Source organism: Struthio camelus, chromosome 11 (genome assembly GCF_040807025.1).
Source record: "Struthio camelus isolate bStrCam1 chromosome 11, bStrCam1.hap1, whole genome shotgun sequence".
Lineage (NCBI taxonomy): Eukaryota > Metazoa > Chordata > Aves > Struthioniformes > Struthionidae > Struthio > Struthio camelus.
The window spans coordinates 25,983,826-26,005,577 of NC_090952.1; the positions used below are offsets into that span (position 1 = coordinate 25,983,826).

Here is a 21,752-nt window from a genome sequence, read left to right on the forward strand (position 1 = left end):
GGCTGCGGCGGCCGCACAAGCGGGCCGAGCGGCGCCGGCTGCTGACGGGCTCCCCGCGCAGACCGGGCTCGCCGCAAGCAGCGTCTTCCCGCGGCCCACGCGCTCGCGGCGGCGCCCAGCGCCACGCCGGGACGGGCCTCCTCCGCGGCCGCACCGGGGCCGAGGCAGCAGGCACAAGGCCCCCGGGCGGCCGGGCCGGGCCCGGCCTCAGAGCCCCTGGCCCGAGGGGCTGGTCATCTCCTGCAGCACCAGGTGCAGCAGGTGGTTCTGCTCGGCGCTGAGCAGCGGCCAGAGCTCGGCCTGCAGCGCCTTGAGCGCCTCCAGGTCCTTCTCCTGGCAGGCCAGCACGGCCGACTGCAGCAGCAGGAAGAGCTCGGCCGGCAGGTAGCCCGCCGCCGCCGGCTGCCCGCCGCCCGGCCCGCTCTCCAGGGCCTCCCAGCAGTACTGCTCCAGCGTGCGCGCGTGCTCGGGCGGCAGCTTGGCCGGCGGCGGCTGCAGCAGCAGCAGCAGCAGCACCCGCGACACCTCGCAGCGCGCCAGCGCCTCGCGGAAGGCGCCGCCGCCGCCGCCCGCCCGCGCCAGCGCCTGCGCCCGCGTCAGCGCCGCCAGCGCGCCCGCGTAGTCGCGGCCCAGCAGCAGGCACGACGCCAGCTCGCCCAGGCAGCGCAGCGCCTCCAGCGGCAGCCGCGCCGCCGCCAGCAGCTCGGCGGCCCGCTGCAGGGCCGCGGCGGCGCGCGCCGGCCGGCCCGTGTCGCGCAGCGCCGCCGCCAGCTCCAGGCAGAGCCCGGCCGCCAGCGCCGGCTGCCCCCGCTCCAGGTGCAGGCGGGCGGCGAAGGCGCCGCAGCTCTGCGCCGCCGCCGCGTGCTCGCCGAAGCCGCCGCGCAGCGCCAGCCGCTGCCGCAGGTCCCGCTCCTGCCGCAGGAAGAGCCGCGCCGCCTCGGCCAGCGCCGCCGCCTCGGCCGGCCCGTGGAAGAGGCTCTGCGCGCAGCGCGCCACGGCCAGCTGGCACCAGGCCGCGTAGGGCAGGCTCTCCTGGGCGCGCAGCTCCCGCGCCAGCGCCGCGAACTGCTCCGCCGCCTCCGCCACGTTCGGCTTCCGCAGGAACCGCCGCCGCAGCTTGGCCGACACCAGCCGGTACCGCGACAGGAAGTCCCCGTCCCCCCCGCCGCCGCCGCCGCCGCCGCCGGGGCCCGGCCCGCCCGCCGAGCCGCCGCCGCCCGCCCCGCCGGGGCCCGCGCCGCCCGCCGCCGCCAGCATCGCCGCCACCGCCCGCGACCGACGCCGCGCCGCCCGCCGCGGCCAATGGGCGCCGGCTGCCGGGGCGCGTGGCCGGCGCGGCGGGGCCAATGGGCGCCGGCTCCCCGGGGCACGTGGCCGGCGCGGCGGGGCCAATGGGCGCCGGCTCCCCGGGGCACGTGGCCGGCGCGGCGGGGCCAATGGGCGCCGGCTCCCCGGGGCACGTGGCCGGCGCGGCGGGGCCAATGGGCGCCGGCTTCCTGGGGCACGTGGGCGGTGCGGCGGGGCCAACGGGCGCCGGCTTCCTGGCGCACCGCGGGAGGCGGTGGAGTAGGGGCGGGGCGGGGCGGGGGGGGCGGGGCGGGGCCGGCGGGGCGGGGCGGGGCGGGGCCCCGCCCTCGCCACGCCCTCGCCACGCCCTCGCCACGCCTTCGCGGGGCGGGGTCCGGCCAATCCTCCTGCTCCTGCTCCTGGCGACGGGTCCCCAGGGGGGACACGGGGCTGCGGCTGCGCTGTGCGGACCTGCTGGTCTCGCCCGTGTTGCTGTGGCTCCTCCTGCACCACCGGAGCCTCCGTTTCGTTGCGCTCACCTTCGCTCACATCACGGTGTCGCCTTCAGTTTGTCCTGATTCAGTCCCGTGCCAGTGTCGGCCGAAAAGCCTTCGTCTGTTTGCGGAGGTTGGACAGGGCCGTGGGGCGCGATGGAGGCCCCAAGGCCTGGCGGGCCGGGCGACGTGGTGCTGGGGCGGCTGCGCCGAAGCTCAGTCCCCTGGCCAGGACGCGGGGGCTGGACCTGCCGCCTCGGTGCTGGGCGGAAGGAGCCGGTCCACCCCGCTTCCCGCACGGAGGGAGCCGTCGGGAGCGCAGTGCGGGGCGAGCAGGCCTGCAGCCGCTGACCGCTGTGCGCTGAGCTGCTTGCCTTGACCGTAAAGGAAACAGGATATGGTACAGGGCACCGGCTTCCGAGAAGTGAGCATCAGCCCCTTCGGCCCTGCGGCTTTCTCTTGTAGAGCCGGAAACTTCCACGTGCTTTGCTGCCAACCCTCCCACCGCTGCCTGCCCCCGAGACCCACCACGAGCATCACAAGTCCCCATCTGCTCTCACCCTCACCGCACGCTGCTCCCCCCTGTGCAGGTACCACACACCCCTCTGATCCCAGGCGCCGCATGCGGGCCAGGTCCAGCGCTGGGCTGAGGTGAGGTCCCGCTCTCTGTGCTACTCTTAGTTTCCTCTGGCAGGAAGATGTCAAGAGACTCCACTTCATGAGGGGGAAACTTGACTGCAAGAGCTCACGGGGTTTCCTTCAAGCTGCATAGCGCACAGGTGCTCCGGTGTTGCGATGTTGAGACTTCTGAACCGCACGTTGTTTTTGCTTTGACTCTTGTTAGCGCTGATCAGAAGAGAACTGCTTTGTAACCTTTTCTTGCAGCTTTCCACAGGAAGAGCTTGGCTTTCGGCATTTCCCCCCACCCCCACTAAAAGGAAACATACCCCTCTCCCTTGCTCTTGGTGTGTTTATTAGCACTGATAACAGAAGGCAGCAAGTGTGTCTTCCCCTGAGCTTCAGGTGCTCCTTTGTAACAGAGCTAAAGTGAGATTCAGGGGTTGCTCCAGCCTCAACTGGAAAGATCAGAGAATTCAATCTTTAACAAAACATTTTATTCTCACAAGTATTCCTCAGGTGTTTGAATTAAGTAATTAATAAAGCAGTTCACAGTCTGAATGAAAATCCTCCCCAATGCTAATCGCCCAGGCTTTGCTTGCCAGGTGTGTGAATCAGTGTGTTTCTCCAAGCCTGCAGTCTTCTAAAAATAAGTGAACAGATGAGATGTGAGCATATGAAAGGGGGGGAAAAACCCCAACCAGGGAAATATCCTCTTCTTTGGGAAGAGGATGGGCAATGAAGAATAGTAAAGGCCAAAAACTTCCTTTTGAGTCAGTGCATAGTAACGGTGCTTGAGCTGGGGACATCAAAGTCAGCATCTCATTCTTGAGATTGAACATTGCTGGAGCAATGTTCCTGGCACGGTCCAAGCCAGAAACAAGTGCTGTGCAATGGTCAGGCGAGGAAGCTGCCAGTCCCATGTGAACATGCCAGTGAAATGGGCAAAGGAAAACAGCTAAAAGCAGCCCACAGTTGCCTGTTTGAATACACAGAAAAGTGAGGCTGACGCTGTGCTACAGGGACTGAGGTAAAAACAAGAGAAAAAAAGTGCCTGTTGTTTTAGTTTGAAGTTACAGGGGTTATAATGCTTGCCTGTTATCCAAGCCCGGCATTGCGTATCTCTGCACTCCATCATGGAGCCAAACATTCTTCTGCTCCCCAGTAATGCCCCAATGAGCTTTTCCCTCCCCCTTTCCCAATTCTTCTGCACTTCATCTTCTTTTCCCATTTCATGCTTTCTATAGTGTGGAGGTAGACAAGATCCACAGCAGATTCCCATTCCTGTTCTGCCCCTCACTACTTCTCCTCCCATCGAAGGAGCCTTTCTCTGTCCTGGGCCCTGTCCCTCCCCTTCCCTACGCTGGGTGGAGGTCCTAGGCCAAGGCTGTTTCTTCTGTGGCACACCCAGCCTTCATTCTTCCTAGGAAATAAGCTCTTCAGCTGTGTGAGCAGAGCTGGCATGGAAAACAGTAAGGCCTCAGCTATTCTTTTCTTCTTCATTTACCCCCATGGGTAGCACTAGCCCTGATGGTGCCAGTGGAGGAAACATGAAATGGTTCCAGTTTCTTCCTCTGTCTTCCTGGCAAGTCTCATTTGGTAAATACCAGCAGTCAGAGCAAATCCTTGACGAGATCATCCCATGCCTGAGACCTTGGTACCCACTGGAAGGCCTAGACTTCAGTCACAGACCTGCTGTAGCTCAGTCCTCCCTGGTTCCTTAGAAGAGCTCTCTTCAGCCTGCCCTGGATGGTGCAGAGCACAGCCCTCCGGAAGCTGCTAGACAGGGAAAAGAAGATCACTGGGTCAAGGCAGCTGTTGAGGGCTGAGATGCAGAGCACAAGCTCATTAGCGAGATGGAGACCCTGCTTCCAGGGCAGACTAGAAATGACCCCCACTTGCGCGAGGACATAAGGAATACGGACAATGTGATAGGGGGTGAAGCATACAATGAAGATGATGAGGACAACGAAGGTCTTGGTGATGGCTTTCATGCTAGTCCTCTTGTTCAGCTGCTGAGCATTCACTGAAGAGACTCTGTGGAGCCTGGCAAATATCTTGCTGTAGGAGTAAAGGAAGAGCAGTAGCAGGATAAAGAAAGTGGCTACTGCAACCATGTTAAAGGCTGCTGCCACAGTGCTTTTGCTCCTGAAGTGGAAGCATTTATGGTCACAGGGCCCTTTTCCTTTTGTCTCAAAAAAGAAAGGTAGCATGAAAGCTGAATGCACCAACCAAACCACCCCAGAGGCCATGGTGCTACAGGACATGGTGTGAATCTTAAACTTCTGGAGGGGCCGGATGATCTTCAGATAGCGGTCCAGGCTGATCAGGCTGAGGAACGTGATGCTGACGTACATGTTGAGATAGAAGAAGGCCCCGACAATGTTGCAGAAGATCCGGGGCTCACTCTTGTTTTGATAAGCTATGCGGAAGGGCAGGCAGAGGGAGAGCAACAGGTCGGACAGAGCCAGGTTCCTCATGTACACGGTGATGGAGGTCTTCCGCTGCACGCTGCACGAGAACACCCAGAGTGCAAGGGTGTTGCTAACCAGGCCAATGACGAAGATAAGGGAGTACATCACAGGGAGTGTCACAGACAGGAACTCATCTTGGATCTGACAGCAGGAATTGCTTCGTCTGTACTCCGTGACCTCGCTAGCAGGAAAGGGAGTGCTTAAAGAGTCCATCATCTAGAGGCTAGGACCTGTAAAGAGAAGTGCAGAGGGTGTTAGAACTGACATTTGCACAAACTGGCTCCACACAAGCATCATTCTCCTTATGATTTTATGGTATTTATGAAAGAGATGGCTCCATGGTACCTGAGTGCCCCAAGTCACTACAAACACAACCTTGCAGTCCTGCAAACTTTTATACAAAAGCCACCAGTGTGGCTAGTATGCAGAAAACCACACTGAGGACCTGGAAGCACAAGCCTGCACAGGTTGGCACGCTGGCTTTGGGCCAGGAAGTGGCACTGACTTCTTTCCCATGTGGTTCAGGCCCATAGGAAAACATGCCCACAAAGAATCTGTGTGTTAAGCACCGCTGAGAAAACAGGCACCTCTCCTCAGCAGGCTGGTCCGGGCAGCAGGCAGCGTTCTCTGGTCCCCGCTTTACTGACTGACTTTTCTCCTGGCTTCTTTCATGCTGTTCTGTGCTACCAGCTTTTAAGGAAGGATGTCAGACTAGACTGGCAGAAGTTGTCTGCTGTGTACTAGATAAGCACAGCCCAATCAATAGCAAAATCTGGGGTTCCTCAGGAGGGAAAACCACCTTTTGGTTGTACATGAGCTCTCTGGGTATAACAAACATGAATTCAGGTTCCGTGCAGGCAGACAATTACGGATATCTTGACCTTATTGAGGGATGATAACCATCAGAGCTCCTTACGATCACCTTTGAGGCTGGGAAATCAAGCCCACGCCTGGCTGTTCTTTCCTTTCCATTCTGCTGTTCTCACTTCAGATACTTGAGTTCACTGCAGAAGCAAGGCCTCCATCACCGGGCTCTCCCCCGTCCCCTGCCCAGCTTTCTCCTTTGTGCACACCCCTGCTCCCACAGTGATCCCAGGTGTGTGCTCCTCACACAAGGCAGGGTGCAGGATGGTGGGACAAAGAGGCACCAGCGAGACCCACCAAGATGTTCCCAAAAATGATCAGTACTCCTAGGAGGTATTTTGGGGGCTAACGTCAGTGTGACTGTATGTACTAGCTGCCAACAACCCTGGTCTCCTTCTCTCCCGAGCCTGTGCTGTACCACCGGCAGCTCTAAGCTGCCTTGCTCAGTGCTGCTGCTGCAGCCAGGGCTCTCTGCAAGGCAACCGCAGGAACCGCCGCACAGCCGTGCGCTGCTGTGGCAAGGCTCTTCCCGCTGCCCCAGCTGGGGGGGCTAAAGGCAGCTCTGCTGCGTTCCCATGGGGCTGGCACAGGCTGAGCACGGAGGAGGGAGCACATATCTCCAACACAGCGTGTGTGCACAAACGCGCCGTGCTCCGCGCGCTCGTTCATCCACCAGCCCCTCTCCTCCAAAGCGAGGAGGGGTGTGTGCGTGCCCGTTGCTCTGAGCTCACCTTACCCATCTAATCTGGCTCCCCTCCGGCTCCCACGGCTACGTGCTGTGTCTGAGCTCGGTGTGGGGCTGGCGCCCTTGCGGAGGACGCAGCCCTCAGCCGGCTGAACCACGCGGGAGCGGGCGCAGGCAGTGCTGGTCCCGCGTGGCCGGCTGTGTCTCGCAGCTCCGAGCAGCTTCCACTCAGAAGCCAGAGGAGGGCACCGCGCGTGAGTGTGCGATGCGTGCCCGGCTTTGGTTTCAGCCCTGGTCTCAGGAGCTTTCCCTACAACCACTTTTCCATCCACGGTGCCGCAGGGCTCCTGTGCCCGCAGCGGAAGGCAGGGTCCGAGCTCTCGCTGCCGAGGGGCTGGTTGCTGATGGTGACGCTGCGGCCGGTGCTGGCACAGCTCGGTCGGGCTGCGCGAGGGGACGCGATGCCCCAGCGCCCATGGCTTCAGCAGTGACCTCCCCGTGAGCACAGCTCCTTCCGTGCACACGAACTGGTGATTCCCTTGCCGGGGGCTGCTGACCTGGCTCCTTCCCAGCCCCCTGACCCTTCCCTCCCCTTCCCTCCCTTTCCCGCTTTCCATGAGGCCAAGTGACCTGTAGCTGCAGAAACCTCCAACTTCCTCCCACCTGCCATAGCTTCTCTAATACCCTTCTCTGCTCCCTCTGCACACGTCCCCGGCACCGACGGCAGGGCACCGCCAGCCTCAGGCACGCTTGCAGCGAAGCAACAGCATTAGCTGGATTGCCTGCTCTTGAGTCACAGTGCTTTAAAATTGTTATGGATTAAATGCCTCAAATTCACTACGAGGTTTCTGGTCTGCTGCACAGAGGTGTTGCCAGTGGGGACCTGATCGCTGCATACCCAGATCCTTGGGGCATCGGTGTGCAACTGCATGCGTACCCACCACAGCGCCTGCTACCTGGGGGAACTTAGACCTCGGCGCCGACCGCCAGGTGCGTGCAGAGCCACGTTCATCAGACAAGCATATACCGAGTGGTGCGTGTCGTCCCAGTGTGTGCTCACGCGTATGCTGCTCGGCGTGAGGACGTGCAGGCGTGCACAGCTGCGTGGCAGTGTGACCACCGCGTGCAGGTGAGAGGCTGTGCAGCGACGCACGCGCTTTGTGCGTACCTGCACGGCTGCGGCCCCGACGGGGCTCCGAGGGCTTGCTGGAGCGTGCACAGCCAGGAGCAGATCGGTGGAGCCATTGTCCTCCCGTGTGCGTTTGCGAGTCCAACTGTGCGTGAACGCGGCTGGGTGTGCTGTGCCCACGTGTGGTGGTGGATGTGCCTGCGTGTCCCTGGCTCCTTCTCCCTACCCAACCCCAGACCATGCTTTCCCCACCACCTGCAGCTCCTGTGTGACTTCTAGCTGGCTGCAGTAACCCCCCGTGCTCTCTCCCCCAACACACTCGCACAGATGACAAAAACTTCCCAGTGACTCATAATGAGAAGAAAAGCCACCCCGGAGTCACCTACCTCTGCACCTCTCCTCTGCTCCTTCGCCAGCCGTAATAGAGGTTCCTGCTCTTGCTGGGGCCCCTATAAGCCCTTGGCTGGTGATGACACATCTCACCCACAAGTGTCCTCACCGGTCTCCGTGCTCCTCCCACATGGGCTTGTTTGGTTTTTTCCTTCCTGGCCCTGGTGAGGGGGGTGTATTTTGCCAGGGTACGTCCTTGCGCAAGCTTGCCAATGTTCCCCAGGCGCACCTGGAGCTTGGGCAAGCGCTGGCCACCGCAGCCGAAGCACAGAGGGGAGAACAGGAACAGGCTTCTCGCACCAGCTGTAGGACAGCTGAAAACACCGTGCGTGGCTCTGCCCAGGCGGCTCGTCCGCGCGCCCTCTGAGAGCAGCACGGGCCGGAGCGTGGCTCTGCCAGCTGAGCTCCTTCACTCCAGAACAGGTCGGCTCCCAGCCAGACATGGCACCCGCAAAAGGGCCCCACGCTGCAGCGCACCCAGCACCCACTGCCCTTGCGAGCCGTGGGGGACACGCGGCACCCGGGGCGTGCTCAGCTGGCAGGAAGTTGGGCCCTGGTGGTGCACCGCCGGATGCAGCCATCCCACTGCTGCATGCCTGGATTTACACCGCAAGGAAGAGGAGAGTTACCCCCAGCTTTCGGCCTGTCCCTGCAGAGTGGGAAGCAATGGAGAATTCAACTGAAGCTCCTTGAAACTGCAGCTTTTCTCAGAGATCCCTGGCCTGCTCCCATGCTGGCCCAACAGAGCAGGCTTCACCCTGCCCAAACTGCATCCCCGGCGCTGTCAGCCTGTCGGCCAAAAGCTGCCAAGGGAGCTGGTGTCGGCCCTCGAGACATGGGAAGGCAGAGGAGAGGAGATGTGTGCGTTGGCCCCTAGCCCTCATCCCAGACACCGAAAGGACAAAAGCCACAAGCATGGAGCAGATTGTTCCGCAGAGAGTTTCCATTTTACCAGATTTAGCTCACGAAGCAGCGTGACGTTCGCCCACACAGATGCAAATTGCCACGGTGGGCCAGGGAGGAATGCAGAGGTAATGGCAGTGGAAAGGAGAAATTATTTCGTAAGCTGTTCTCCACTGGTCGCGGCAGCCAGATCTAGCGAACGGAGCTGTACAGACGGCTTGGCCCGAGACGGGGCAGTACCCTCAGTGCTGTCAGCTCTGCTCTATACTCAGGGAAACGGGGGCCCCAAGAGCTAGGGCACTGAGCAAAGCCGGGGCAGAGCCGCGGAGAGCTCAGGGTCGAGCCCAGCGCTGCTCCCAGGAGAGCCGGGGCACGCAGGCACTGCCGCAGCAGGGCAGGGCACAGCGGGCTCTGGCGTCCCCTCCTCCCTCCTGGGAGCCCTTTGCAGCCTGGCGCATCCAGAGCTCTCGGCATGAGAAAACCCTCATGTGACCGAAGCGCTGGGGCTGTGGGGCCGGTCGGGCCGCTCCCACGGGCCACCTGGGACCCCCTGGCAGGGCTCCAGCCCCGGTGCGGGGGGCTGCAGGACGTCGTGTGCCGGCAGTATGGCCAGCACCAGGGTCCTCCTGCTGAGCCCTCTGCACCTCACCCGAGCGCCTCCCAGCCCCATCTCCCTACCTTTTGTGTGCCCCTCGCCTCAGGCCTCTGCAGCCTGCCAGGCTCTCTGGTGGGGCCACCATCACCTGTCCCTTGTGCCTTGTGTCACCCCTCAGCCCCCTTTGCCCTTGACAGGCGTCGCATCCCATGCAGGACGTTGGCGGCTCTTACCCTGAGCGTTCGGCTTCCCTTCCTAAGCACCGGCTGTGGCAAAGGGAGAACAAAAAGTTAAATAAAGCAGAGATAGGCAGTGTAGAGAGGAGCAACAATCTGAGCAATTTAGCCTTCAGGGCTGAACCCAGGGCTTGGGCAGGGTGCTCAGCACAGAAAGGCACGGCAGAGCTATGTTAGGCTTGGTCCGCCTGGGTTTCTCTCAGCACAGGAGCTTCCTGCATGCCAGGACAGGACCCCAGAGGGTCCTGGTACCTGCAAAGGGGGTGCCTCTGCCTCTCATGAGATATGCATGGAGTGTGGGATGTGAACATTCAGAAATCAGAATTAAGCCCCCCTGAAAAATAAGGTATCTATGATCTACGCCTCCTGCTTCCCACTGCGCAGCCTCCCCTGCGAGAGGCTTTTGATCCAGTTATATTTAGAACATCTTAAAAGTAGGTCAAGCGACCGTTCATGCGCGCCACAGAGAAAAACATATTGTACTTATCTGTACGCTTACCCCTTGGAAGGGACTCGCTCAGGAAGCTTGCGAGCAGGGGCTGCACTGCCTGGGCCTGTGTCAGCCGCGCAAGCTGCAGCCTGCAGCAATGCCCGCTCCAAGTCTGGCGTAAATGTGCTTCTCGACGCAGGCTGCCTCCCCTCCGCGAGAGCCCTCCCAGGCCCTGTCCCACGCGGGGACGGCTTCCTTGGGGGGACGACTCCTTGGGCCCGTCCAGCAAGGGCTAGAGGGTGTCCTCTGGGCCCAGCCCCAGCCCCCTTCCTGCTGCAGGGCCCAAAGGTCCCTCTAACCCTTCCTAGGAGACTCCTCTGGATGATGCAGCAGTCTGGGTTGGCAGCCTCAAGTTGACCCTGAAGCCTAACAAGGCCCTCGGGAAGGGCTGGCTCCCCTGAGACCCTCCCTTCCACCTCAAGGCACACCACTACGTTACGAGCTCGGGGAAACAACTGAACTCCAGATCTACAGCACACTTTACTAGTGCATGCATGCAGCGTGATTTCAAACACCTCAGCTTGCGGAAGGATCGGGTGAGACCAGGCTGGAGACTCAGCTTGCCGGTGCAGGGCTGTACTCCTCAGCACACTGCGCCCCCTGGCACCGTCTCCCGGCCCGGGACCTGCCATGGGAAGCATCGCACAGCTGGTGAGCTCAAAACGCTACTTGCCACTACCGTGAGAAAACACCATTATGCTGGAGAGCGCAGACAAGAAATGAGTAAGGGAGAGTGGTTTGTTCCAGCTCTGGAAATCCCAAAGCCTGGAGAGTGGAAATCACGGGCTGCCGAACTTCCAATTTCTGCATTTTGTCCTGGTGTCTTGTGCTGCATCAGCTTCACCTCCAGGTCTTGCTGAGTAATTACGTAAGAAAAATCTAACCAGACCTGCCAGCCAGCAAGTACAGAAATAACTGCGACCTGAGCCTGGTGTGGAAGTTTGAACGTGCATTTCCACAGTATCAGCCAGTTGGTTCCAGGCACTTTTAAACGCGCACATGGGTATACTCACACACACACACTCACGTATGTATAAAATATACACACGTAGTTTTGTTCCTCGCAGTCCTTGCCTGCCCTTTCTGGAGGGACCTGGCTTTGGAAAGGGCCTAAGGGAACTCCTGGTTTTTCTTGTCGCCTGTGGTAGCCCTGAGAGCCTGAAGGGAAGTGGAGAGAAGAAGGAGGCTGGCAGAGCAGAGGTTGGCCGGGGGGAGAGAAGAAATACGATCTTTGGTCCCGAGGGACAGATATTCGCTGCCCGTGCTGGGCCCGGGGTTAGAGCGAGCGCCCGCAGGCCGGCGCGGTGCCGTCAGCCTCGCGCTCTGCGCGCCCGCAGGGGCGGCCGCTCTGCAGGAGGCCGACGACGGTTGGCCCGCGGCGTCATCGTCGGCTCGGGGAAATTTTCACTCGTTCCCGAGAGTCACCAAGGGATCAGTTACGCTGTCGCCCGCCAGCTCAGGCAACGGGCCGGGAGGGGGCGAACCGAACCCGGAGCATCAGCAGCCCGGTCGGCGCGGCTGAACGGTGACAACCGCCGGGGCCGAGCCAGGCCTCGCCACGGCCCGGCGTCCTCCCCGCCGGCCCCGCCGCCGCGCCGGTCACGTGCCCAGGGCCCCGGCGCCCATTGGCCCCGCGTCCCGCCGCACTAGCAACACGGGCGAGACCAGCAGGTCCGCCCAGCACAGCCGCAGCCCCGTGTCCCCCCTGGGGACCCGTCGCCAGCAGCAGGAGCAGGAGCAGGAGGATTGGCCTGACCCCGCCCCTACTCCACCGCCTCCCGCGGTGCGCCAGGAAGCCGGCGCCCATTGGCCCCGCCGCGCCGCCCACGTGCCCCGGGGAGCCGGCGCCCATTGGCCCCGCCGCGCCGGCCACGCGCCCCGGCAGCCGGCGCCCATTGGCCGCGGCGGGCGGCGCGGCGTCGGTCGCGGGCGGTGGCGGCGGCGATGCTGGCGGCGGCGGGCGGCGCGGGCCCCGGCGGGGCGGGCGGCGGCGGCGGCGGCTCGGCGGGCGGGCCGGGCCCCGGCGGCGGCGGCGGCGGCGGCGGGGGGGACGGGGACTTCCTGTCGCGGTACCGGCTGGTGTCGGCCAAGCTGCGGCGGCGGTTCCTGCGGAAGCCGAACGTGGCGGAGGCGGCGGAGCAGTTCGCGGCGCTGGCGCGGGAGCTGCGCGCCCAGGAGAGCCTGCCCTACGCGGCCTGGTGCCAGCTGGCCGTGGCGCGCTGCGCGCAGAGCCTCTTCCACGGGCCGGCCGAGGCGGCGGCGCTGGCCGAGGCGGCGCGGCTCTTCCTGCGGCAGGAGCGGGACCTGCGGCAGCGGCTGGCGCTGCGCGGCGGCTTCGGCGAGCACGCGGCGGCGGCGCAGAGCTGCGGCGCCTTCGCCGCCCGCCTGCACCTGGAGCGGGGGCAGCCGGCGCTGGCGGCCGGGCTCTGCCTGGAGCTGGCGGCGGCGCTGCGCGACACGGGCCGGCCGGCGCGCGCCGCCGCGGCCCTGCAGCGGGCCGCCGAGCTGCTGGCGGCGGCGCGGCTGCCGCTGGAGGCGCTGCGCTGCCTGGGCGAGCTGGCGTCGTGCCTGCTGCTGGGCCGCGACTACGCGGGCGCGCTGGCGGCGCTGACGCGGGCGCAGGCGCTGGCGCGGGCGGGCGGCGGCGGCGGCGCCTTCCGCGAGGCGCTGGCGCGCTGCGAGGTGTCGCGGGTGCTGCTGCTGCTGCTGCTGCAGCCGCCGCCGGCCAAGCTGCCGCCCGAGCACGCGCGCACGCTGGAGCAGTACTGCTGGGAGGCCCTGGAGAGCGGGCCGGGCGGCGGGCAGCCGGCGGCGGCGGGCTACCTGCCGGCCGAGCTCTTCCTGCTGCTGCAGTCGGCCGTGCTGGCCTGCCAGGAGAAGGACCTGGAGGCGCTCAAGGCGCTGCAGGCCGAGCTCTGGCCGCTGCTCAGCGCCGAGCAGAACCACCTGCTGCACCTGGTGCTGCAGGAGATGACCAGCCCCTCGGGCCAGGGGCTCTGAGGCCGGGCCCGGCCCGGCCGCCCGGGGGCCTTGTGCCTGCTGCCTCGGCCCCGGTGCGGCCGCGGAGGAGGCCCGTCCCGGCGTGGCGCTGGGCGCTGCCGCGAGCGCATGGGCCGCGGGAAGACGCTGCTTGCGGCGAGCCCGGTCTGCGCGGCGAGCCCGTCGGCAGCCGGCGCCGCTCGGCCCGCTTGTGCGGCCGCCGCAGCCCGCTCGGCCCGGCGCCGCGTGGACGCGGGTCCTTCTTGCTGCGCGACCGCGGGGTGTTTCGCCTCGGGACCCTCTGGCGCTGCAGGACGCCCCGCCGGGAGGCTGCGCTGCCGCGGGCGCGGAGGACGCGGTCGGCGTGGGCAGCCGCGGCCCCGGCGCCTTTCCCGGCCGGCCGGAGCGTGCCCTGCGCGGCGGTCCCCGAGCAGCTGTGTTCGTCGCCGAAAGCCTCTGCGGGGACCGTTCCTGTTGCCCTCGCTCGGGGCGAAGCCGGCTCAGCGTGCGACAGCCCCGGGCGGGGGGCGGCGGCAGTGGGGGCCCCGAGCTGGCCGCTGTGCAGCGTGCTGGGGGGCCGTGCGCCCCGCCGGGGCCGGCGTGAGCCGGTGGAAGCGGTGCCCTGTGGGAGCCCAGGGCACGGACCTGCCCTTCGCATTACAGTAAATGACCTCTTTATGCACTTTATTTTCCGGGCCTCCAGCTCTTTCTTCTCTTGCGGCGGCGGGGGGCTGCATGTCCTCCCTGGCCCTTGGGGATGCTGCCTGGTGGGGAAGGTTTCTGTGCTGGCTCCCCAGGCATGGCAGCGCGTCGGGGTGCTGAGGCCTTCAGGGAGTGCGGAGGTGCAGGTCCTCTGGCCTGGGCATCATGCTTCACTCCACCGGCCACAGCCTGGGAGGGGCCGGAGCCGGGGTGGGCCCCTTGTGGAGGTGCCACATCCCCATGGGGCACGTGGGGCAGGGGTGCCGGCGGGAGGGCGAGCGGGACCCAGCGGGTTCCCCCATCCGAGCTGTTGTGGCTTGGCTGCGTTTTAAAGTGTCTGTGGACTCTGTGCCCGCTTCTGCAGCGGTTGCCTTGATGACCACCGCGGTCATTTCCACCTGTGACCATGGAGTTGTGGCGAAGATCAAGAGAGTGATCATGGAGAGAGACACGTATCCCCGCAAATGGGGCCTCGGTCCCAAGGTGAGCAAGGTTGTGGTGCTGTGTGGGACGCTGGGGAGGAGAGGGGGGCCCAGCTGTTGGGCACCCCTGTTGGGCTCGGGCACCCTTGGGCAGAGCTCTGCCCCACCTCTTCTCCTGGGCTTCTCTGTAATGCCCCGGAGCTCCTCTGGAGCCGCGACGGTGGTACTGTGGTACTGCCCAGCGCCGGGGTCGGGTGGGCTCAGTGCCGGTGGAGAGAACGGCTTTCCCTGCTCCTGTGGGTTGAGCTGTGCCAGGGAACTGGGCTGAGGCCAGTGATTGGACTTGGGCCGCTGAGGTGTGTGCGTGAGCCCTCCTTCTGCGAAGAGCCAAATGATGTCACGTAGATGGCAGGAGCACTCTGTGCAGAGATGACCTTCATCTATCACCCCATGCTGATGGCTCTGGAGGGGCCCGAAGGGAGCAGGAGGTCAGGGGACAGGAGGAGGAGGAAGGCCGCTTGCAGGTTGTGCGCGTGGGATCCGTCTCCTCTCTCAGGCAGCTGGTGATCGTGGGAGCAGGCAGGTGTGTAGCAGTAGTCAGCTCTAGCTGCACGTAGCCTGGCGTTTGTTGCCCTTCAGCCCGTGATGCGGCCCAGGCCTCGAGCGCGGTGTGAAGCTGCCGTGGCTCCTGACCCGACCCTGGTTCGGGAGGAGGGCGGAAAGCGCTGGGGGTGCGCACGCGCTTATCTTGCAGCAGTTGCAGTGGTGCAGCTGCAGCGTGGCAGAAAGCTGGTCAAGGATGCGAGGGCAGGCAAGCTAAGTGCTGGGCAGAGTCATCTTTCTCTGGCTTCATTGCTGCCCCCACCAACATAGCTGTTGTTTACTGAGGAGAGAAGCTCAGGGCGGGTGGAGGCGGGTGGTGGGAGGCTGCTGCACAGGAGATGTTTTCTGTTAATTGTCAGGAGGTCCTTGGGCAAGTGTCTCATCAGCAACAACGTACTTGTTGGCTTGGCCTGTTCCTGGCACGGCCGCTCTTGCGCCGGCCGGGGGGCTGCGAGGCGCGGCCGGGTTTCTGTGGCCTGGGGCTGCAACGTGAGGTTTTGCGCTTTGCTCTCAGGCCAGCCAGAAGAAGATGATGATCCAGAAGGGTCTGTTGGACAAGCACGGGAAGCCCAACGAGAGCACGCCGGACTCCTGGAAGAAGGAGTACGTGGATTACAGGTGAGCAGAGGGTGGTGGGCTCAGGGCGACGTGCCGAGGGGCGGCTCCGTGCAGCGAGGGCTGCCCTGGGTGTTGCCGCTTGCGCTGAGAGCGCGTTACGCCTGGCAAGGCGCCTCTGCTGCCCGGCCCCGTTGGTTGCGGATGCGTTTGCTGCGGTGCCGGGGGGGCGCGGCGCGCCGCTGGTGGGCTGCGCTGGAGCGAAGGGCGCGCGCAGACGGTTATCCCTCTGCAGCCTGATGCTGTGGCTGCAGAGGGAGTCAGTCTGCCAAATGGAAGAGGGGAGGCCCTGCCGTCGCGCAGGCCGGCCGGGCGCTGGTGCGGGCCGCGGGCCTTCCCTACACTGAGCCTCTGTGCCTAACGCTTGGCTGGGGCGAAGGAGCTGTTGGGAGGGGGAAGGGGCTTTGTGGTGGCCCGGGCTGGTGCGAGGCAGTGGCAGCGCTGCCCGGCCTGGGGTCTCTTCTCTTTCAGGGATACCATCAAGAAAGAGGCGGCAGCCGTCCCCCGAGCCGTCTCGGAGCCGGAGAGGGCGCCGAAAGTGAGTACTGCCAGGGGTGTGTGGGGCAGCCAGGCCGGTTTGGGGCCTGCTGAAGATTTTTGATGTGCGCCTCAGCCTCGGGCGGTCGGTATCAAGCTCTGAATGTTTTGGGGCTTTAAGTGGTTGTAGTCGTGGGGGTCGCGGTTGGGGCTGCGGGGGCCAGAGCCCATCTTGTGGCCAGGGCTGAGCAGTGGGGTGACCTGTTTGGGGGCCTCGGCCCCTGGCTGTTTTCCTGCTGGCTGTGGGTGCTTTGGGTGTGACTCGTGAGGGCAGTCGGGGGGCTGAGGAGCTCTGACTTGAGGTGTGCGCGCTGCGGCATCCAAGGGAGCGCGTTGGATGGAGCCACAGTGGAGGAGCGTTGTGCCAGGGAACCTTTTCTGGAGACCGTGGACGGTTTCTGGAGTGTCCTTGTGCTCCCCGCTTTTATACAGGTGCTGCCTCCGACGTTCCCAGGCAGGGCTTGTGTGTGCTCTTAGAGGCATGCAGCTGCATTTCAAACTCCGGAGGACATGGGGTGCAGGGGGCGTTGGGAAGCATGGGGTGCAAGCTGGCAGGGGAATGATAGACAGTGTATACTGGAAGGGACCTCTGGCTGTCAGTAGCTCGCCCCCCTATTCAAAACAGGGCTGAGGAGTTAGACTGAGTCCGTCAAGGCAGTGACGTTAGGGCTAGCGTCAGCCGACAGCTCTGCCGTCACTTGTGCCCTTTTGGGAGATGACCTGTCCGATAACCTGTTCCCCTAACAGAGGAAACGAGAGTCGGAGAGTGAAAGTGAGGAGGCTGTCACCCCACCGTCCCCTGCCACCCCACCGCCAGAGGAGCTGAGCAAAAAGGAAAAGAAAAAGAGGAAGAAAGACAAGAAGGCCAAAGAGGCTGCCGAGAGTGGGGGAGAGCAAATGGAAGTGGTATGTGGCTGGGTGCTGCCATGGCGGGGTCCAAGCCCTGAGGGGGGAGATTGTTGTTTGTTGCTAGTTCCTCTAGGCTAAGCGTGTCAGCATCCCGCTGTGTATGTCCTCAAAGTACCAGGGGCCCCGCAGGCGAGGGGAAGGTGTCTCAGTATGGGCTTGTTTGTGAGCTGGGCTGGATGAGGGTGGGTGAGAGATACTGGGTAGATGAGGCTTGTGGGGGCGGATCAGCAGTGAGGAAGGGACGTGGCAGAGCGTATGGGTTGAGCATCCCTCTGTGCCTGGGACGTTTAGTGGGTACCTGTTCCTGGCTACCTGTGGTGCCCTATAACAGGACCCTGCTGGAGGGTGGTGCATGGCCTAGCATGATGCTGGCTTGTAGTAAAGGTGCTTGTATGGTGCTTAGGGGGGGGAGGGAGGAGGGACTGCAGCTGTGGGAAGCCTGCATGGCGTCTGGAGTGGGGCTGCGGCGTTTGGATACCTGGGGCTGTGTGTGTGGGAGGGGGAAGCGAAGATATGTGCTGCTGTGAATGCCTCATCCGCCTTCCTGTGGTGCCAGATGTCCCCCCGGAAACGAGCAGTAAGCGATTCCTTTTTGATTCCTTCCTGATCTCTCCAACCTCTTCACAGACCAGTGAGACCAGCACCAAGAAGAAGAAGAAGAAGAAACAAAAGGAGGTAGAAGAGAGCTCGGAGTAAGCGACTGGACCTGTCCAAAGCAGGCGACCTCATCGGTGGGGAGGGAGGAGTCTGAGGCCTTGAGGAAAAAGAGGACTGGCAGCGGGGCCAGCACGTTCCAGGCTCCTTTTCCGCTGTGTATATGAGCGAGAGGGTGTGTTCGCCCAGAGTATGCCCTGTTTAGGTGCCTCTCCTCATCCTGTTTTAAGGGTAGCCAGAGGAGAGGGGTGCCTGCCTGACTGCCCCTGCACTGGACTGCTCTGTGAAGCTGGATGCCTTGATGCCAATAGAAGTGGTATCTTCAGGGAAGTCGCAGCTCCTGGCTCTTGGTGTCTCCGTTTTCACTATGAGAGGGAGGAATAACAGTTTCCCCCTTCTCTTGTCCTGCCTCTTTCTTCCTTCTCTTCCACGGTCAGAGCTGTTACCCGACAGTCGCAGAATGTGTTGATGCCTGAGAACTGGCCCAGTCCTTGCCCATCTCAATGGGTTTGGCATGGGGACGGTGGAAGCGGTTATTTTAAGGGCTCTGGTTTTAAGCTTGCCATGTGTTTGGCTTGACCCTCAGCTAGCTGAGATGAAATATTCCACCAAAGGATATTCTTTGGTGCTTTTTTTTAAGTTTATCATAAAGAGATTAGAACATGAAATTCCTGCTTTTCCGCTTTGTAGTGTGGGGACCTGCTTGTTAATTGTGCTGGCTGTTCCCCAGACCCAGAGCCCCAGTGATGATGCTGGAGCCTACCTCCTGCTGGCTTTTTTTTGCTTTTCTGTGCCCAATTGCTAGAATGGGACTGCCGTGCTCTCAGCTGCCTTCCCTGTTTTTGGTATCTAATATGCTCCAGAAGCTGGAAGTGGGGACACTGCTGGGGAGCAGGGCAAAGTGCCCAGGAAGCAGTTGGCCCACAGGCTTCTCTAAAGGGCTGCCAGGACTGGAAGCCTCTGGGGCTGCAGCTTGGCCAAAGGCAGCTCTGTAAAGGGCACTGAATGCGAAGCTTAAGTGGTTTCAGAATGACTTGTCCGAACTTCCTTTAGCTGGGGTGGCTCACTGGGAGCAGGAGATCTCCTCTATCACAGGAGTAGTGCTGAGCTGGGATTTCAGCCCTTTGGTGGGGAAGGATCCAGGCTGCTTTGTTCCGAGTTTCTATCCTTGCAGAGACTGTAATGTTGTCTTAGTGCTGCTTTTATCTGATCATCCCTTTTTTGGTCCTTTCTGCCCTCTGATGCTAGTAAGGCGTGCAGACAGTGGGGCCAGCAGCTGGTGGCTGTCAGGAGCTGAGCAGAAAAAGTTGATTTTTTTTTTTATTTACTCCTTTTTTACATGAAAAATAAAATAACCCCTATTTTTCAGTGGGTGATTCTTCTTGCTCACCTGGCTCCTATTGGAGGTCAGTGTTGCCAGGTAACTAGGTTGGTTCGTGGGGAGGCAGTTAAGATGCCCACGCTGCTGAAGAGGTGGTGCCTGCCCCTTCCACCCGCCTCTGTGCTGCCCTCCTGAAGGAGCTACAGGCGCGGAGCAGTGTCGGTGTCAGCAAGGGCTGCCGCTGGAGGGGCCCTTGTTGCTGGTCAGGCCTGAAGCAGTGACTCCACAGCACTGAACTGCAGGTGTTTGGAGGTCGCCTAGTGGGGCACAGGGCGTGGAAGTTGGGTGTTTTCTTCCCTCTGTTGCCTGTGCTGGGGTGAGCTGTAGGAAGGGTCTGGCTAGAGAACGCATGTGGTCCTGGCCTGCCTTACTTCCTTGTGCCCAGCTCAGGGAGGTGGGAGCAGATCTTCAGCTGTGAGCAAGGGCTCACAGTGGAGCCACAGTGGAGGAGCGTTGTGCCAGGGGACCTTTCTGGAGACCGTGGACAGTTTCTGAAGTGTCCTTATGCTCCCCGCTTTTACACAGGTGCTGCCTCCGACGTTCCCAGGCAGGGCTTGTGTGTTCCCTGCTGGGCAAAGCAAGAGTCAGAGTGAATGTGAGGTGGCTACGACCCCGCCATTCCCCGCCACTCGGCACAGCTGAGCAAGTAAGAGGAGATAAAGAAGAGGAGATGGCCAAAGTCAGAGTTGCTGCAAATCCTCTGACCACAAGAAATGGGAGCGAGTGCTCACAAAACTGGTCAGGAAGTCTTTTTATTTCTGAATGTTCTTTTTTTTCCCCGGACTGTTTTAGTGTGTTAGCAAATTAATTCGCTCCTCTTGTGGATAATTTGTTCTCAAGCCTTGAGTCGCTGGAAGAGCTGCAGACTGTAGCCACGTGCCTCATCCCTACGTGTTCCACCAACCTTACACCCAGTGCTCTCTTCTGAGCAACATCGCTGGTCTGGTTTGCCTGGGACTGCACTGGTCTCCCCAGCGCTCCTCTCCGGGGAGCTGCCTTCACTTCCCGTGCTGCAAAGGGCCTTCTTGACAACTGCTGGCCGGGAGGGGGGAGGCGAAGGGGTCTCCGGTACTATCTGGCCTCGGTTCAGTTACTTCGAGCATTGATTTATAAGATCATCGTGTATGTGCTGAGGTCCAGTACATGGTCTTTCTAATCTCTTGGTGTGGTATGTGCATCTTGCTCAGAGCTTCGGAGGACAGATGGAAGCGGATCACGTGAAACTTCCTCCTCTGTTTCTGCTGCTTCTTTTGAATGAATTTCCATTCTAGGTGTGCTTATAGGTGGAGAGGGTTTTTTTCCTTGTTTGAATCTTTTCATTTTCTAGCAGGTATTTTCATTTTATGGCCTTATGATTGTAGAATTTTGTAACAAATATTAAAGTTTGTACAAATACTGCACATATAAATGGAAATGTGTGTAAGCACCAGAGGAACAGCAGAGCAAAGGCTTAAAAGAATCATAGCAAAGGACGCTCTTCCCAGGACACTGTTCAACAGTAAAATTGAGGCTAAAAGGTCTGTGCTCTGATTTCGAGAACATCACAGGCAGCAATTATAGCCTAAACGTTTAATTCAGAACAGAGTTGCTCAACTTCGGAAATTGCATTTTGTATGCTACCCCTAAATTGTGCTACTCGCTCATGATGCATCAGGAACGTTTTGGGAAGGTTTTAACAAGAGCAGTGTTCATTCATGTGTTGCGTCTGGTGTTTTGTGTTCAAATACTCAAGATGATGCTTCTCTTGCTTTGACTGAAAAAGGTTTTTGGGCTGGCGCCTGTTGTTTATTAGAAATGTCTTCAAGACAAAAGCTTTGATATGTCAGAACATCTATGGGTAAAGTCACCTTGAAACTGAAAGGCTACAAATGATTGCAAGGTGAACCATGCTTTCGACAGCATCTTTGGTGATTTTTGTCAATAGAAGCCAGAAAAAATGAACTGGTCATGAACTGGTAATTCAGCTTCTGTATATCTGGGTTTTTTTTTCCCGTATTTGGAGCTTGGTTAGCAGCAAGCTGTTGCGTTCTCCTTGCTGACACGTCTGATGGGCTGAATACCGAACGCTTGTGCAAGCTGTGAACCCCAGGCGCTACAGGCTCTCCAGCGACCAGCCCAAGCTCCTTCTGGAGACTTGGATGAAACGTCTCGGAGGCGCCTGTTCTTTTAGTGCTATCGCACAATCAGTCGCTAAACTCGGAAGGAGCCGTCCTTAAAACGCGGACGGGCTGAGCCAGCTCTTCCCCTCTGTGGACCGCTCCCTGCCCCACGTCGTTAGCTGCCTCTGGAGCGTCCTTCCCTCTGTTGCTGCTTGTTCAAACCAGGTGTTAACAACACGCTCTCTAGGGAAGTCTTGTTTTATATCTGAGCCAATATCGTTATTAATCCACTTGGGGAGCATGGCGTCTTCCCTTCCTGGTTTAAATTGAGGGTAAGTTTGGCTGAAAGAAAATTTCGTGGTGTTTTTCCTCACGCTACTGAGTTAAAATCACCGGGTGAGTTGGTGGGTTTTGTGCTTCCACCTCTGCAGATGACCTTGCTAGTGAAGGAGGACAGACTCACAGGCACACCTGTATCTCCCTGTTGCTGTGCGCCAGCTGCTGGAGATGAAGAAACTCCCCTGAAACTGCATAAACTGTCTCTTGAGCTCGATCTTCATAGCCTCCTGCAGCGGTGTACAAGATACTCGTTACCTGAGCCACAGCCCGGGCCAGGATATTCTCTGTTTTAATATTCAATTCTTTATGTAAATTTTTCTATAACAAACAAGTAATTTGATGAGCAA

At 61.0% G+C, this 21,752-nt stretch overlaps 4 protein-coding genes, 1 long non-coding RNA gene and 1 other non-coding gene across 11 annotated transcripts; 4 read left to right on the plus strand and 2 right to left on the minus strand.

Annotated features, from left to right (window-relative positions):
• Positions 1–120: 120 nt before the first annotated feature.
• Positions 121–1,257, minus strand: LOC138068801 (40-kDa huntingtin-associated protein-like). The gene has a single exon (XM_068957518.1). The coding sequence runs from the start codon at positions 1,255–1,257 to the stop codon at positions 208–210; it is 1,050 nt and encodes a 349-aa protein (XP_068813619.1). The 3' UTR covers positions 121–207.
• A 982-nt stretch (positions 1,258–2,239) lies between these two features.
• LOC104152358 (uncharacterized) lies at positions 2,240–2,731 on the plus strand. Its single transcript, XR_011143557.1, has 3 exons — positions 2,240–2,371; positions 2,476–2,560; positions 2,667–2,731. It is a non-coding gene; the product is annotated as an uncharacterized lncRNA (long non-coding RNA).
• Positions 2,732–3,936: 1,205 nt separating this feature from the next.
• Positions 3,937–8,059, minus strand: LOC104152357 (probable G-protein coupled receptor 34). 3 transcript variants are annotated; one of them, XM_009687670.2, is made up of 2 exons: positions 7,938–8,059; positions 3,937–5,103 (listed from the first exon to the last, which is right to left on the minus strand). In XM_009687670.2, the coding sequence occupies exon 2, from the start codon at positions 5,087–5,089 to the stop codon at positions 4,073–4,075; it is 1,017 nt and encodes a 338-aa protein (XP_009685965.1). In that variant the 5' UTR covers positions 5,090–5,103; positions 7,938–8,059; the 3' UTR covers positions 3,937–4,072. The 3 variants fall into 3 exon arrangements, with proteins under 3 accessions (XP_009685965.1, XP_068813621.1, XP_068813620.1); XM_068957520.1 differs by lacking the exon at positions 7,938–8,059 and adding an exon at positions 7,591–7,711; XM_068957519.1 differs by lacking the exon at positions 7,938–8,059 and adding an exon at positions 5,461–5,565.
• A 4,050-nt stretch (positions 8,060–12,109) lies between these two features.
• Positions 12,110–13,284, plus strand: LOC138068800 (40-kDa huntingtin-associated protein-like). Its single transcript, XM_068957516.1, has one exon. The coding sequence runs from the start codon at positions 12,110–12,112 to the stop codon at positions 13,163–13,165; it is 1,056 nt and encodes a 351-aa protein (XP_068813617.1). The 3' UTR covers positions 13,166–13,284.
• A 382-nt stretch (positions 13,285–13,666) lies between these two features.
• On the plus strand, positions 13,667–20,662 carry LOC138068799 (H/ACA ribonucleoprotein complex subunit DKC1-like). Of its 4 annotated transcripts, XM_068957514.1 has the most exons (7): positions 13,667–13,806; positions 14,211–14,329; positions 15,386–15,489; positions 15,958–16,024; positions 16,771–16,929; positions 17,560–17,624; positions 19,493–20,662. In XM_068957514.1, the coding sequence occupies exons 2-7, from the start codon at positions 14,222–14,224 to the stop codon at positions 19,773–19,775; spliced, it is 786 nt and encodes a 261-aa protein (XP_068813615.1). In that variant the 5' UTR covers positions 13,667–13,806; positions 14,211–14,221; the 3' UTR covers positions 19,776–20,662. The 4 variants fall into 4 exon arrangements, with proteins under 4 accessions (XP_068813615.1, XP_068813613.1, XP_068813614.1 ...); XM_068957512.1 differs by lacking the exon at positions 13,667–13,806 and having other exon boundaries at positions 14,060–14,329; XM_068957515.1 differs by lacking the exons at positions 13,667–13,806; positions 14,211–14,329 and adding an exon at positions 14,653–14,851.
• On the plus strand, positions 14,655–14,730 carry LOC138068835 (small nucleolar RNA SNORD83). Its single transcript, XR_011143613.1, has one exon. It is a non-coding gene; the product is annotated as a small nucleolar RNA SNORD83 (small nucleolar RNA).
• Positions 20,663–21,752: the final 1,090 nt, after the last annotated feature.

Coding starts and splice junctions, on each gene's coding strand:
- LOC138068801 (XM_068957518.1), bottom strand. CDS start 1,257: ATGCTGGCGGCGGCGGGCGGCGCGGGCCCCGGCGGGGCGGGCGGCGGC.
- LOC104152357 (XM_009687670.2), bottom strand. CDS start 5,089: ATGATGGACTCTTTAAGCACTCCCTTTCCTGCTAGCGAGGTCACGGAG.
- LOC138068800 (XM_068957516.1), top strand. CDS start 12,110: ATGCTGGCGGCGGCGGGCGGCGCGGGCCCCGGCGGGGCGGGCGGCGGC.
- LOC138068799 (XM_068957512.1), top strand. CDS start 14,087: ATGGGGCACGTGGGGCAGGGGTGCCGGCGGGAGGGCGAGCGGGACCCA. Junction 14,330..15,385: donor AATGGGGCCTCGGTCCCAAG/GTGAGCAAGGTT, acceptor CTTTGCTCTCAG/GCCAGCCAGAAGAAGATGAT. Junction 16,025..16,770: donor AGCCGGAGAGGGCGCCGAAA/GTGAGTACTGCC, acceptor TTCCCCTAACAG/AGGAAACGAGAGTCGGAGAG.